The sequence below is a fragment of the Diabrotica virgifera genome, chromosome 4 (assembly GCF_917563875.1).
Source record: "Diabrotica virgifera virgifera chromosome 4, PGI_DIABVI_V3a".
Taxonomy (NCBI): domain Eukaryota; kingdom Metazoa; phylum Arthropoda; class Insecta; order Coleoptera; family Chrysomelidae; genus Diabrotica; species Diabrotica virgifera.
Genome location: NC_065446.1, coordinates 25802076 through 25817161, shown reverse-complemented (window position 1 = coordinate 25817161; position 15086 = coordinate 25802076). Strand labels below are relative to the sequence as shown.

Below are 15086 nucleotides of genomic sequence, written 5' to 3'. Positions count from 1 at the left end.
ACAATACGTTTTGACTTTTTTGAGACAAGAGAAATCCCGTTCATTTGAGGCAGAATTTGCCCACATTTGAGCACAATAATTTATTAAATTCGGGAACAGTTTGTTGTACCTAATAAATTGCAGTATATAAAATTAAACATATTTTGTAACTTATCCCACCTTCTGAAAATATTTAGATCAGGATATAAAACTTAATCCATTTTCTTATTTTATTTGAATAAAGATTGATGGATAATTTTTAATGAACTTGTCTAATAGATATTTTGAAAATTCCTTGTAAATAATAATTGAGTTATCCTTCCGCTCAAAAAGGTCCGGAACATTGTTTAAATAATCAAAATGTCAAAAAATTAAAAAAAAACTTCGATTTTTTCTTCGTTTTTTGATTTTAACTTTCAAAGTATTCACTTCTGAGAAAAGTTGCACTGACATAAAAGTTGGGTAACTAAATTTCCTACAATATAGGATTGGTTAAAAATTTTAAAAAGTGTCATCCTTGTTGAAATACAGCAATAACTGCGAAAAAAACATAAAAAATAAGTATTCGCATTTTACGTTTTTCAACCATTTATGCTAACACTTACGACCTTCATATTTTAACCAGAAAACCTTTATGATATAATAAAACAATATTTTAAATTTCATTAAGATCGATTCAAAACATTTTGCAAAATAAATTTTGCAATCTAGCTTTTGCAAAAAAAATTAATTTTTTCAAAATGTTGCAGTACTGACAATAAAGCAGATAGCAAGTTGAATTTTTTTACATATAGAAGAAAGGTACAGTATTCTTCTATACGTAAAAATAAATTCAACTTGCTGTCTGCTTTATTTTCAGTTCTGCAACATTTTGAAAAAATTAATTTTTTTGCGAAAGCTGGATTGCAAAATTTATCTTGCAAAATCTATTGAACCGATCTTAATGAAATTCACAGTGTTTTTCATATAGTTTTTGATATAGTTTTTCTGGGTAAAATTATGAAGGTCTTAAGTGTGGCATAAACGGTTAAAAAACGTAAAATGCGAATACTTGTTTTTTATGATTTTTTCGCATTTATTGCTATTTTGCAACAAGGGTGACAAGTTTTAAAATTTTTAGCTAATCCTTTATTGTAGAAAATTTAATTACGCAACTTTTATGTCAGTGCAACTTTTCTCGAAAATAAATACTTTTAAAGTTATAATCAAAAAATTAAGAAGAAAATCGAAATTTTCCTTTATTTTTTGACATTTTGATTATTTAAACAATGTTCCGGACCTTTTTGAGTGGGAGGATAACTCAAATATTATTATATGAGTTATTTTCAAGCAATTTCTGCAAACAAATATGAGTCACCTCTCAACGTCCAAATTAAACCTCAACGTCCAAGTACGTGTTTTGTTGCCGTTTGCAGATCACCGCTTTGCTCGGCAGATTGTTTTTCTGCCGTACTTGTCATTCAAATAAATACGGGGAATGTATAATTGGTTGCCTATCGGCTAATATTCCATAGCGTCTTAAATACAAGCAAATGCTCAACTGGGTACGGCTAGCCGAAGCGGGCCATGAATTCACACAATCGCAGTCGGGTGTATGGCTGGCTGCTAGGATCCTTAATTTGAAAAGTCTCTTACGCACAGCGCACAGGGATCACTTAACGTATCAGATCGTTCGAATTCTTTTAAAAACAATGAATAAAATTTAGTCTGTATTATCTCACAGATATTTTTTTTTATTTCACAGAAACGAATATCATCAACTCTGATTAACTTATATATTTAAAAAAATCTATAATGTGTCCATAAATGTGTGGGTCGGCACTGCCGACCCTGCCGACCCTGACTAGCCGCCACTGCCTTCCCCGTCTTCTTCTTATTTCTCACATTCGTCAACTTATAATTACAAGGTAAAACAAGAAAATACAAGAAATGGAAAGGAAATTAAAGCAAAAACGAATAGTTAACTACATAACAACCTAAAGCAATATAAGACAACTGAAGATTACAAATGAAGACAAATCAAAGGAACAGACAAATTTAAATATTTAGAATTAATAATATCGAACCAAGGTACAACTGAATAAAATATAAATAACAGACTAAATAACAGGTATCCAACGACTGTAAGTAAATTCGACTAGTTTTGTGGAACAAAATCAAAACAAGAATTAGAATATACAACATCATAATCAGAAATTTACTGTCCAAAGGCTCTGAAAACTTTTAAGCCTGGATCCCGCGTACCAAAAAAAGTTGATTTAGCAAGCTAAAAATTTGTTAGTAGCTTAGCGGTGTCTAGTCGGACAAACTTTGATGTATGGGAACACCGGAAGAGGGGAAGTATTAATTATTGTGGAACGTGTCATCCTGACAAGTTTATGATTGTGAAAACTAGCAGGTCGTTTTTAAGTTTATTCAATAGCAAACTTTATACAATATACGAAAAAATGTTTGTCCGACAAATATGTTGGCCATTTTAATAAGTCCGACACGTAGAACATGTCAAATGACAAATGACAGGAATTATATTGGTGGTAAATAGCAGTCTGATTTTTTTTGCATGAGAGTTTAATGAAAGAAATTGGAAAGATTTTTTGGACGTTGTAAAATCACAAGATGGGACAAAATTAATAACGTAGAGATTAAAAATCTTGAGTAAATCAACAAGAGATTTCATGAAACTGGATAAACAAAAGCAAAGAATGGAGTCCGAGAGAAGGAAAAAAGATGAAGAAACGAGGATCGATTTGAGATAATATAGACGAGATAATGGAAAGAAGAATCTATCAAGATAAAGAAGGAAAGAACTGAAGAGAACGGTTAAAAGAATCAATATAGTGAATACTGTAGACATCTTTAGTACATATAAATTCTCTTGTTTATTTATTGTAACTCGTAATCTTTTTAAGACTGGGTCTATTTCTATCAGATATGCTTCTTTTTATTGTTTATATGCCTTCTTCTACTGAAGGTTAGCAATGATCAAAATATAGGTTTCTCTGTTATGTGCCGCATGTTTGCAGCATCTGGTATTTGGAACCATTCTCTTCTCTTCAGTTTCTCAGCCAGGATTTTTTCTCGGTGTCAAAACCCCTTCTACCTTCAATATTGCCTTACGGCCTTACAGTTTCTGACTAGTTTGACTGTTTGTTGGAACTGGCCTATTATAAGCTGTAGCAGACTGTACTTATTATTACGGAATACATGGCGTAGATATGATTTCATCGCTTTACCAATTCGTCTCAATATTTATAGGTCTGGATCCCGCGTATGAAAAAAAAGTTGATTAATAGCAAGCTGAAAATTTGTTAATAGCTTAACAGTGTCTAGTCGGACAAACTTTGATGTACGGGAACACGGGAACAGGGGAAGTTTTAATTGTGGAACAGGTTAAAAATTTGGAACGGTCAGACCACGAAAACGGCATATGTATTTTGTCCGACAGAACAGACCTAAATTCTCCTAACAGAGATTAAACTCTCTTGCAAAAATCAGACTGCTATTTATCACCAAATGGGCGTTTTAATGAGTGGAACATGTAGAATATGTCAAATGACAGGAATTATGACAGGTGATAAATAGCAGTCTGATTTTTTGCATGAGAGTTTAATCTCTGTTCGGAGAGTTTAATTCTGTTCTGTCGGACAAAATAAATGTGCCGTTTTCGTGGTCTGACCGTTCCAAATTTTTAACCTGTTCCACAATTAAAACTGCCCCTGTTACAGTGTTCCCATATATCAAAGTTTATCCGACTAGACACCCTTAAACTATTAACAAATTTTTAGCTTGCTATTAATCAACTTTTTTTCATACACGGGATCCAGACCTATTACTCTGTATTGGTCACTCTGTCTGTCCAAGGTATTCTCAGTATGCGTCGGTACAGTAAGATATAAGCTTGTGTAACTTGATATAACTTAATAATTGTGTATGTCATGTATTTCTTATACATTATGACTAAGTTGATCTTTATTGTATTATTTATTTAATTTCCTCATATAGGGCTGCAGTTCTGACGTTTCATTTTATATATCAATATTTCTATTTATTTTATCAGTTTTTGTCTATAGTGCTATAACCTTAGTACTATTTTATTATTATTTCACGCTTAGAAGTAGGTAACGTATTTAATTAATAAAAAATATACACAACTTTATTAATGTTATCTAATTTAATTTAATTTTTAAATATTTTTCATTTTCAAATATTTCTCCAAAATATTTTAATTTTTAATTTTGGTTTGCTGGAATAGCAGCCCCGTTTAAAAAATTAGAATAAGTTTATGGTTTCAAAAAATCATTTAAAAAGTTTACATACCATAAATACTACTTTTTCCTAAACTTTTTGTCAGGTTTTTTCTTTATAAAAGTTTTTGTTGGTATACCGCTAGGAGGGGTGAATAAACTCGCTAGTGAAAATACAACAAATTTACCAGGTAGATTTGTAACGGTTGCGTTTGTGAACATCTGTTCATCCCTCTCTTCTAGTTTGAAGGTAATTCAAGGCAATAATTCAGATAGGTATTGTGTTGCCATAAACGTCGGCCCTAATATTTTTAACTTTTGGGAAGGTACGGGTTTTTAAAAACTGAAAATCGGGTTAATTAACTAAAAATATGTCATTCTGGTAAGCCTGAAATAGTTATAATATTTGTTAAATTTAAAATAATTCCATTTTCAAAAGTGACAGTTTATAGCCTTTTTAAATTATTTTTTTGCAAGTTGTAGCTCACATGAAATAGTCAATTTTATTAATAACTATATCAATCTTAAACAGCTAAAACATGAAACGACACATAAGTAACAATTCGCTTGTCCGGAAGAAAACTGACACATGTTAAATGCATGATTGAGAGTACGTCTGTCTTTTACTTCATTTAAAACTGACACAACTCAAAAAATGCATAATTCACGAAAAGTGTCACTGCAATATTTGTCAAGTGTAAAATGAATATTTTTATTCCAGAACAATGAGAACAATAAAATGTTATAACAAAAAATAATAAACTGCTCCTCAAAAGTTAAGGATATTGGTATTATTGGTATAAATACAACTTTTGCCATCGAAAAAATTTGGTTATTTTCATATTAAATGGAAGTAAACAGCCCCATTAAATTAGGGTGACCAAACGTCCCGTAAAAAAGGGATTGTCCCGTTTTTTAACGATTTGTCCCAGGGTCCCGAAAAAGTCTCTCGGGACGCCTAAATGTTTCGTATTTGCGTTTGGTTGATTTTTGTATCTGACTATATTTTCTCTCTTTAATTTTTCTTCAATTTCGGCATTTGTTTTCATTCTTATTTCTCTCGCTTTTTGTACATTGTGGCCCAGTATTGTTCTGATTATTTTCTTTTCAAATTTCATTTCTTTCTTGTTAATCGTCGTTGTTTAAGAACTTATACAAGTTCCTATTATACTTAGAGTTTTGCTTCTCAGCAGATTTCAATTCGTTCCATATGTTTTTCTGCCTTTCAGAATTCTTTCCTCTGTTCTCTCTTCTCCGGTTTTCCCTATTGTTACTCCCAAGTAACTAAAGGTGGATACAGTTTCAAATTTATGGTAATTTGTTATCAGATATTTCTGAGTTGTTGTGCCAGCCTTCCCTATCGTCATGTCTTTGTTTTGTGCTGGTTTATCTCTAGTCCTATTGTAGAATAGGAATCAATTCCAGTGACGAAGAGTTACAGTTTTTTATTTGTTTATCGAAGAGTAGATAAAATATTGTATGAAACTGTGCGTGAAGTACTTTTTGCGAACTTACGCGACGTATAGCACTCGCTCCGTTGTCGCTCGTGCTCTAAATATCGCGTGCGTTACTTCACGAACTGTTTCATAAATAACTATTTTAACACGTATATCATACAATATTTTTTCTACAAACGTTATAAATTTATAAAATACAATATTTTTGTTAATTGCTGAAACCATGAAACCTATGACCCGTAAAAGCTAGAACTGGTTGTCTACACTCGAGGGGAATGTCCAAAAATTCTTAGCGAAAATATTATACCGTTACATAAACTTGTTTTTTCTACAAACGTGTTAAAAATGCAGTAATACAGTTTAAATTAAATTTTAAAAAACCTTTTAAACCACCTTTCTAATATTGCGCAAGTTGTACTATTAATATTAACATAAGCGTAACCAGGATGATCCTAAGGGGGGGGGGGTTACAACTACTGGAAAGGGGGTGGTTACAACTACTGGAAGGTCTCTGAGGGGTATGGTGTTAAGCGTATAGAGCTCAAAGTCCATCCCAATGGGGGGGGGGTTATAACCCCCAAAACCCCCCCCTGGTTACGCCTATGAATATTAATGTTAATAAATGAAATATAAATATTTTGACGTTTCACAATTTGACAATTCACTTTTAACTGCAGTGCCTTAAAAATTTGAAAGGAATGGTGCTTTAAAGTAGCATTTTTAACGCTCCTATGGAGTGCTAAAAATTGCATTTTTAACACGGTTGTAGAAAAAGCATTTTATAATAATATCCCTAACTTTTGACGAGCAGTTTATTTCAGCCTAGCTCATCGACCCAATCAAATCTAATAAAATATTTGTTTCTTTCCAGGGAGTTCTACTACATCCAAATGGAAAAGTACGCAAGGCAAGCTGTTTCCGAGGGAGTGAAAAACGCGGACGATCTCCACGTTGGCGGTGATTCCGAATTGTACAGGGTGCTCAACTTGCACTACAATAGAAATAATCACATCGAGGTATGCGGACCACAGGTTCGTGACATTACCGAGACATCTCGAGTACACGCTTATTTTTTTTTAGTTTCTCTATTTTCGAAATCAATCAATTTTATTTATTCTATCTTCGATATTCAGTTTCATTTAAATTTTAGTTTTTTAGAAAAGTTCTTAACATATTAAAGAGGTAAAATTTTTTTGTTAAATAAAATGTGTTAAAAGACAAACAGAGACTCAAAAACAGAGACACAAAAATTACCATACATCACTGCGAGAGAAGAGATCATAAGATGAAGGGATAAAACTAGTGATAAATAAATATTTGTCGGAAATTCCGAAATAAATTAGATCAACATAAATAAAGATTCGTTTCTTGTTCCCATTTCTTCTATGTATATTTTGAACGGCACCAAAACACTTCTCTGCTTTGGTTCTCTTATATATCTCTATTAGCTCCTTGTTTGTTTTCGTACCACCAAAAGTGTCTTCTAGATTTTTCTCTCCCAAATCTCTACCTTTTTTTCTTCTATTTGATTAATTGTCCAAGTATTACATGCATATAACACTGTTGGTCTCACTTTATTGTTACATAAGTTCGAATCTTGGCTGCCCTGGACATGTTTTTTCCCTTCAACAGTACCATTAATGATCCTACTGCTTTACTTTCTTTCAGCATTCGTTTATCGATTTATCTGTCTTCACCTTCTCCGTTTGTTAGATAAACAAATAAATAAATATTAGCACCGTCAATAATGTAGCACCTGCCAACATTATTGCTCATCCTATTTTCTGTGTACAAAGCAATTAATCTTTATTGGCTATTAAAAATATGAATAGGTGGTATATAATGATTCAGTGACATTATTAAAGATTTCAATTCGATATTTCGCTATAAAAGTAAGATGTGTAATAGATTAATTGAGGCGCTCAGAGCAACAGTGACCTAACCCACAATTTTACCAAATCGCTGTTATTACATTAAAGTCATCCCTTGTTTAAGTATCTTAAGATGCAGAGTGGTTCAAGCAACCATTGCTTGAGCCACTCTGCATCTGAAAATACGTAAATAAGGGAGAACTTTAATGTAATAAAAGCGATTTGGTAAAATTGTGGGTTGTGGGTTAGGCCACTGTTGCTCTGAGCGCCTCAATTATGGACAAATTATTATTTGGACTTTCGCAAAATTTTTATATATAAAGCAAATTCAGAGTTTTTCGGGACGTAATAATTTTTGGCAGCGGAACAAATCATGGCCGGTGACAAACGCTGTCGTCGATCGTACACCGATTTGTGTCGTACATATTTCTTGTAAGATTTTGTGGTTACACCTCTCTCTCTTCAATCCTGACCCCGGGAGGGAGTGTAGTGGTCGACGTGATGTTGTATATTCATATTCCTGTAATTTGATCGATATATCTTGTTGGCGATCTTCCTCGTATTCTTCGGCTTTCCACCTTTACTTTACATCTTTTCTGTATTCGCTCTCATAACATGTCCAAAGTATTTTAATTGTTGGAGATGGACTTTACTGGAGTTACACCTATCAAGAAGATAAAAGAGAAAATACTCATTCGATACACATGGTATGGTCGCTAATGGAAAAGCTCATATTTTGATATACATACCTTGTTTCAATATATCCATTATCTATTATTTTTACTATTCTACTGTAAATAGCTGCATTGTCTGTAAATATGTATAGAGAACTTTTCTATTTTTAATTTTTAAAAGTTTTTTTTTATTAAGATCGGTATAGATCCATACAACTTTAAATTATTTTCAAAAGCTACATTTGAAGATGATCTCGGCAAATCACGTACTTTTTGAGTTTTTATTTTTATTTTGCAAACAATATGTACTCTCTACATTACACTCAACACTTTTTTGCTTGTAAGCTAAAAACTACGTAGTTTCCATAGAATTTATGAACAAATTGTTGATACTTACTTTTTGGTTATTTTACAAAAATTATGGCTTTATGCAAATTCTTCAGGACTGAGGTTATAATGTATTCTTTCACTCAATTTCCCAGTTTATTTAGTTTAGACATTTATTTGTATGTCGCCTCTTCTTTGGTTTCTTTGGTGGCATATTTTACCTTTTTCTTTATCAATCTTTGGCATACATACATATATTTTATGAATTCAACTGTAGTAGCAACTTGTTAATTTATTTCGAATTCCACTTTTTTTCTGAAATTCCTTAGTTTTGGCCACTACAAACATTTTTTAAATATTTTATTTTGAAGAAACTCCGAACATGATAAGTAACAATGTAAGATATACAGACAATACAGTTGTCATCTGAGACAACTTAGAAGACTCACAATTAATATTAAACAGCATTTCAGGCAGAAGCTATCAGTACGAGTTAAAACTACAGAACATAGACAAAATATTGTTGTTCGTAACATGGTTCTATACCAAATATATAATTAACCATGAGCCATGCAATGATTGTACGGGCAGCAACGTCAACAGCTCAATGGATCATTCGACATAAACGAAGCATCGTGTAAGAAAAATCTAAAATGTCATGAATGAGAAAGTAAATAGTACCAGATATTGAACCCACACAATAAAAAGACGCAAGTTGGAATGTGTTCTCTCAAAAACTATCTCTAAACAGAAAAATATACAACTATTTAACAATATTTTTAAAATCGTTAGATATACTTTATGGATGTGAAACCTGGCAACTCAATAAGAGAATAGAACAAAAACTCCTTGTTCTGGAAATGGATTTTTGGAGCAGATCAGCAGGTATATCCAAAATGGTATACCAGAATGACAGGGCAACTACCATCATAGAATAAAGACAGCAAACACAGCTTATTTTGTACGGACATATACAGAGAATGACACACCACCACCCACCAAAGTTAATATTGGATTGGCAGCCACCTGAGCAAATAAAACGAGGAACACCGAAAACAATGTGGCTTGATGGAGTCCAAAAGACAATTTTAGAAAGAGTCCGAAAGTAACCAAAAAACTCAGGACACTACAAACATGCCATAGTTAGAATTTAGTCTTTTATGATACTTATAAGCTTAACTGTCATTTAAATTTATAAAGAAAGAGCAACATTGTAAAAGAACAACATCGTAAGAATGTTTGTATAATTTAATATTGGAATTTTTCATAACCCTTGGAATTGTAATTTTGGCCCTGTTTGAGGTGTATAATATTTAATAATTGCAGAATTATAATTATACTAATGCATTCCGAACAAACATTATAATTTTGCAGAAATTACATTATGCATAATATTGACATGCAACATGTAGTCTTTTGGCATCCTATCTATCTATGTGGGGAAGAACAATTCTAATAATAATATGATGGATGGATTTAAAATAATTTTTGTATAATGCTTTACTATTGTTTGCCTCGTTTTAATAAAACTACTATGGAATGATATATTTATAATAATTATAGAACAATGTTTTTTATTGATTTCCATCATAAATGTCGAAAAATTATTTTGTTTGGTCAAAATGTTTGTCTCTCGATTTAATTTTCTTCTCATTCGGAAATATTTACATTGTCTTTTTATGTTGGTTTTTTTTCTTGGCATTTCTAGCACACAAATTCCTGTCTATCTAATTATTGTGACTTGATATTCTTCAAACTGACGAATTACTGTAAAACCCAAATTGATATGCTTGTTAATATTAAATATGTTCCAGGTTCCTTCAAACTTCAGGTTCGTAGTTGAACAAACCCTTCGGGAGTTCTTCAAGGCGATCCAAGAAGGCCGTGATGCAGAGCAATCCTGGAAAAAATCCATCTACAAGATCATCTCGAGGCTAGACGATCCTGTACCGGAGTATTTCAAATCTCCCAATTTCTTGGAACAACTTGAGTGACGGGTTAGTGATATCCGATCAAAAGGAGTACCGCAAGGTACTGCCTGTTAGCGGTTCTCGTCCGACAGGCCCCAACACCAAAGAGAATCGGTGACGTATCTCACAAACCGTCAACAGTTTTTGTTGTTTTTATTGGTTTTGAAGACGTCGACGTTCAGAAGAACCTTGCCATCTTTGAAAATGTTCGGACATTTGTTGAATAGTTGTGTTAAGTTGGCAGAAAGACTTAATAATTATATGCCTCTGGCTTTGCGTTCGTTCATTGCGAACAGTGAATACAATTCTACAGTGATTTACCTGAATATTTACCGGATAATAATAATTATACAAAGTCAAGTCCTAAGTTTCTACAAACCAGCAGTTAGCAAAGTTCAAAATCTGCACTCTTTTTTATTTAATTTTGGGCAAGGCCACACTAAACCAACACAAATAATCCTTCTAATATTTACAGAATTTTAACAAAGTTGTAACTTACTTTTTACCAAAGAGCAAAGTTAGAATTTTTTGATTGGCACAAACCATTTGATTATTGAACAACATAAAATAGCAATAGAACCAAATACATAATACATTATTTTCTTTAAATTCTTTGCCTCATAAATTCAAATGAGTAAATTAAATATTTGAAGTATTGCCTACATAAGACTATTTAAAGATATGATCGACAAATATAAGCATAAACAACGAAAATATTTTTTAAAAATGAAAATCACTAGTTACACAAGAATAGAAAGAATTAAAAAACTTTAACTTTGGTTTTTACGACGATGCATCGTCGATGTTAGTATTTTCTAAATATTGGAAGCTTTGTCCAAAACATACATAATGCCAGTATTGATTTAGTATGTCCTGGCCCATAAGGCATGTTCTTGTTTACTGCCACTGTAAACTGCTGTGTATACCTGTTTGTATATAGATCTAAATGTACATAGTATTTATCACTTATTTTTATTTATATTATTGACATTCCTAACCAAAGTTTTATTTTTGCTAGTCGTCTTAGTTTTATATTTTTTTATGTTGGTACCGCACATCGAGAGCTTTGTACAATTTTTCACATATATATTTATCTCTCGCTGTGCTGTACCATATTTTATTATTTTTAGTACATCACATATTGTTTTTTGTATTAAATACAGACGGGTGTGATGTGCTTTCAATTATTAGGTAGATATGCCTATTTTAATCAAATATTGCATCTTCCCATTAAAATTTCCATCCAATACAAGATCTATAAGTTTGTTTTTTTTTATTCTCTTGTTAAAACATCTATGTAGCTAAATATATGGTGAGACGGCGGCCAGTATGAAAACCAAGGAGGAGGTGGATAGACGAAGTGAGAGAAAATTCTAGAGAGATATTGAGGATGGATAATTGGAGGACAACAGCCAAGGAAGGCATGCTTGAAGGCAGATGCTGGAAGAGACTTCCGCCGTAGCTCCATTGGAGAGATGTAGCTACAACACTGATGTTTTAGAAGACAGTAAATGAGATAAAATTAACTCAAAGCAGTTCATTCAATTTTTTATGTCTTATGTTAAAACTTTGCGAGAAAATTACCCATAGAATTAATTTACTGGATACAGTTATCTGTTTTATTTTATTTTATGCTTAGACATATTATTATGTTGAAGATGCAACATTTGAAACAACATCCCACTTTCCCAAATTAATTTCTGTGTTTTGTTGTACCTATTATTTCAGTTTAGACTAGTTGCTATCTTGTTTTTTTTTTATTTGTAGCATATTTACCTAATAATTATTTTATTTTAAGAAACACATGCACAAAATATTAGTGTATTCATACACGATCTCCTAACACTGTGTGAGGCAACTAGTCATGTATTAAGTAAAATATATTTAGTTTCAAATATTTTTTTTGTTGTTTTTTTTTTATTTTCTGGAATGTTTTACACGTTACAATATTTTTCACGTTAATGTTTTTTAAACTGATATTAAAACATCAAAGAAACTGTTGCATTCAAGAAGTTAGTTGCATAGTATATTTGAATAATGTCTGTTGATGTTTTTGTCTGTGTTCACCAATTATATGTAAATTTTCGTTGAAATAGTGATGTTGGATATTTACCAGTAATAAATCTTTTTAGCCAAAGCAGCTAGTTCAGCATGTACTTTCTACGCAGTAGGTAATCAAATATCAATATCTAGTCAAACATCACTTATATCTAATTATTCAGTAAAAGCGCTAAAACAGGATTGAACAAAACATCAGTAAAGGTTAAGCTATTCAATAACTAAAAAGAGGACAACCATATCAAAACGATTCAGTAGAACCTGCTGTCGTAATGTTAGCATTTCTGGTCTAAATAACGTAAAAAATCTGAAATTATCAATAAAAATTATAGAACCAGTCTGGAGCTTATTAAATAGGCACCGGGAGATAGAGCTGCAACAACTTTTAACTGCGATAGAAGTATTATACACAATAAACACACACTGGAAGGAAGCCAAGAAGAGTAACTAGCATCTCTTAGTGACAATAAACCTACTTGTAAATGTAAGACGAATAGAAACTTTAGATATAAAGTTTAAATTCTCAATAAATGAGTAAATTTTTCTACTGATTGTGTAATTTAAATTTTTACTTTGTGTCAAACTAAAATTTGACAATGTTTTAGGATGTTAATGTCCTATTTTTCCTATTATGCCATGCACTGCTATCTGCACGCTACCATAGTATGGTAGATTGACTACATTACATCTTTGTTCCCTTAGTTTTGTTAAAAATTGTTTATTTGCTTCGTCGTCCTTGTAGCCTATTACGGTGCCTATCGTTTTCTTGAGCACTCTTCATTTTCCTGAATATCTTTATTTGAAAGCTTATAGCATAAATAGTATTGTATTCATTCTTTGATTTACTTTGGTAATGCTCATTTCAATTATTTTGAGTCGAGTTCAATATTCTATTTAGTTTGATCCAATAATTTCTTGTGCGTATGCTCGGCGTTCCTTTCTTTTTGTGGTTATTTAGATCTCATCTGATTTTCGGTATGCATTACGTGACCCATATATTCCAGTTTTCGTCGTTTTATAACTATCCTTATTTCGCACTTCTTACTCATTCTTTGCAAGAGCTCATTATTAGTAACTCTGTCCATTCAAGTAATTCTGAAAATGCGTCTGTAGTACCACATTTCAAATGCTTCAAGGTGATTCATGGATGCTTTGGACAAGGTCCATAGTTCCAGTCTGTACAAAAGAACGGAAAAAACATAACATCTCAGCAAGCGGATCTGAATTGGGTGTTGTAGATCGTGACTACCGAAAATCTTTTCCGTTTTGATGAATGCTGATTATGTGATTATTCAGTTCCCACCGACCATTCACATTTTTCCTAAGGGAGCAGTAATGGTGACCTGTTCTAATAGTTGTTCGTTAACTAACAGTTGTCCAGGTATAATTTTGTTTTTACTAATGACCATATACTTAGTCTGTTTAATATTAAAATTTAAACCAAATCAACATCTTCAACTTTAAGCGATGTCTTCCAATCGGAGGTTGGATATCATCATCACTATCTTTACTCGATCTACCGCTGCTCTAAAGAGTTCTATAGAACTGCATTTAAACCTTCTTCTTAACGTGCCCTATCAAGTCCCCTTGACGTTGGCGATTAACATGGCGAAACTGTCTCTGTCTCGAGCTATTCTAAATAGGTGTTCTGCTTTCGTTATTCCTGTCCATTCCCGGATATTTTTCAACCAAGAGGCCTGCTTTCTACCAATTCCTCTGCGTCCTTCGATTTTAGCCATCATAATAAGTTGAAGAATATTATACCGGTCTCCCCTTACTACGTGTCCAACATAGGCCATCTTTCTATATTTGATATTATCAAGCAGCTCGCGGGTAGCATTTGCTCTCTTAAGGACTGCCACATTTGTCAGCATAGCTGTCCATGGTATTTTCAGTATACGTCTGTGCAGCCACATTTCAAAGGCCTCCAAACGGTTAATAGTGGATATTTTTAATGTCCATGCTTCAAAACCATACAAGAAGACTGACCAAATGTAGCATTTAATCATGCGCTTTCGAAGTTGAAGTTGCAAGGTATCATTACAGAAGAATGACCTCATTTTTAAAAATGTCGTGCGGGCTATCTCGATTCTACATTTTATCTCTTTATCTGGATCTAGTTGTTCAGTAATATGGCAACCAAGATATTTAAAACTCGGTACTCTTTGAATTATATGACCATCAACATATAACCGTGAATCTTGATGGGCCAAACGGCTAAATACCGTGTATTTTGTTTTTGAACAGTTTATATTTAGGCCAAACTCTCTTCCCGCTGTGTCAATGGCATTTAAAAGGTGTTGTAATCCATTCATAAACCAGTCCCTTAAATTCTTCAACCATGACACTCTCCTTCTTTCTATACTCATTTGTTCACTTATCTTTCCCTGCGTTAACAGTCTTAGGATTTCATACCACTGTCCCCTCATTACATGCCCCAGATATTGTAACTTTCTTATTATCAGTGTGTTTATTATTTCGTATTCTATGCCTATTTCTCGCAATA

At 32.5% G+C, this 15086-nt stretch overlaps 1 protein-coding gene across 4 annotated transcripts in view; it reads left to right on the top strand.

Moving 5' to 3' along the window:
• LOC114333004 (homeobox protein prospero) overlaps positions 1-12419 on the top strand; it is a 344648-nt gene extending 332229 nt beyond the window's left edge. For 3 of the 4 annotated variants that reach the window (XM_028282811.2, XM_028282816.2, XM_028282810.2), the window contains 2 exons: positions 6552-6711; positions 10367-12419. In XM_028282811.2, the coding sequence (XP_028138612.1) occupies positions 6552-6711; positions 10367-10546 (340 nt within the window). In that variant the 3' untranslated portion in view covers positions 10547-12419. The remainder of the gene's footprint in view (positions 1-6551; positions 6712-10366) is intronic. The other variant, XM_028282813.2, reaches the window with a different exon arrangement.
• Positions 12420-15086: the final 2667 nt, after the last annotated feature.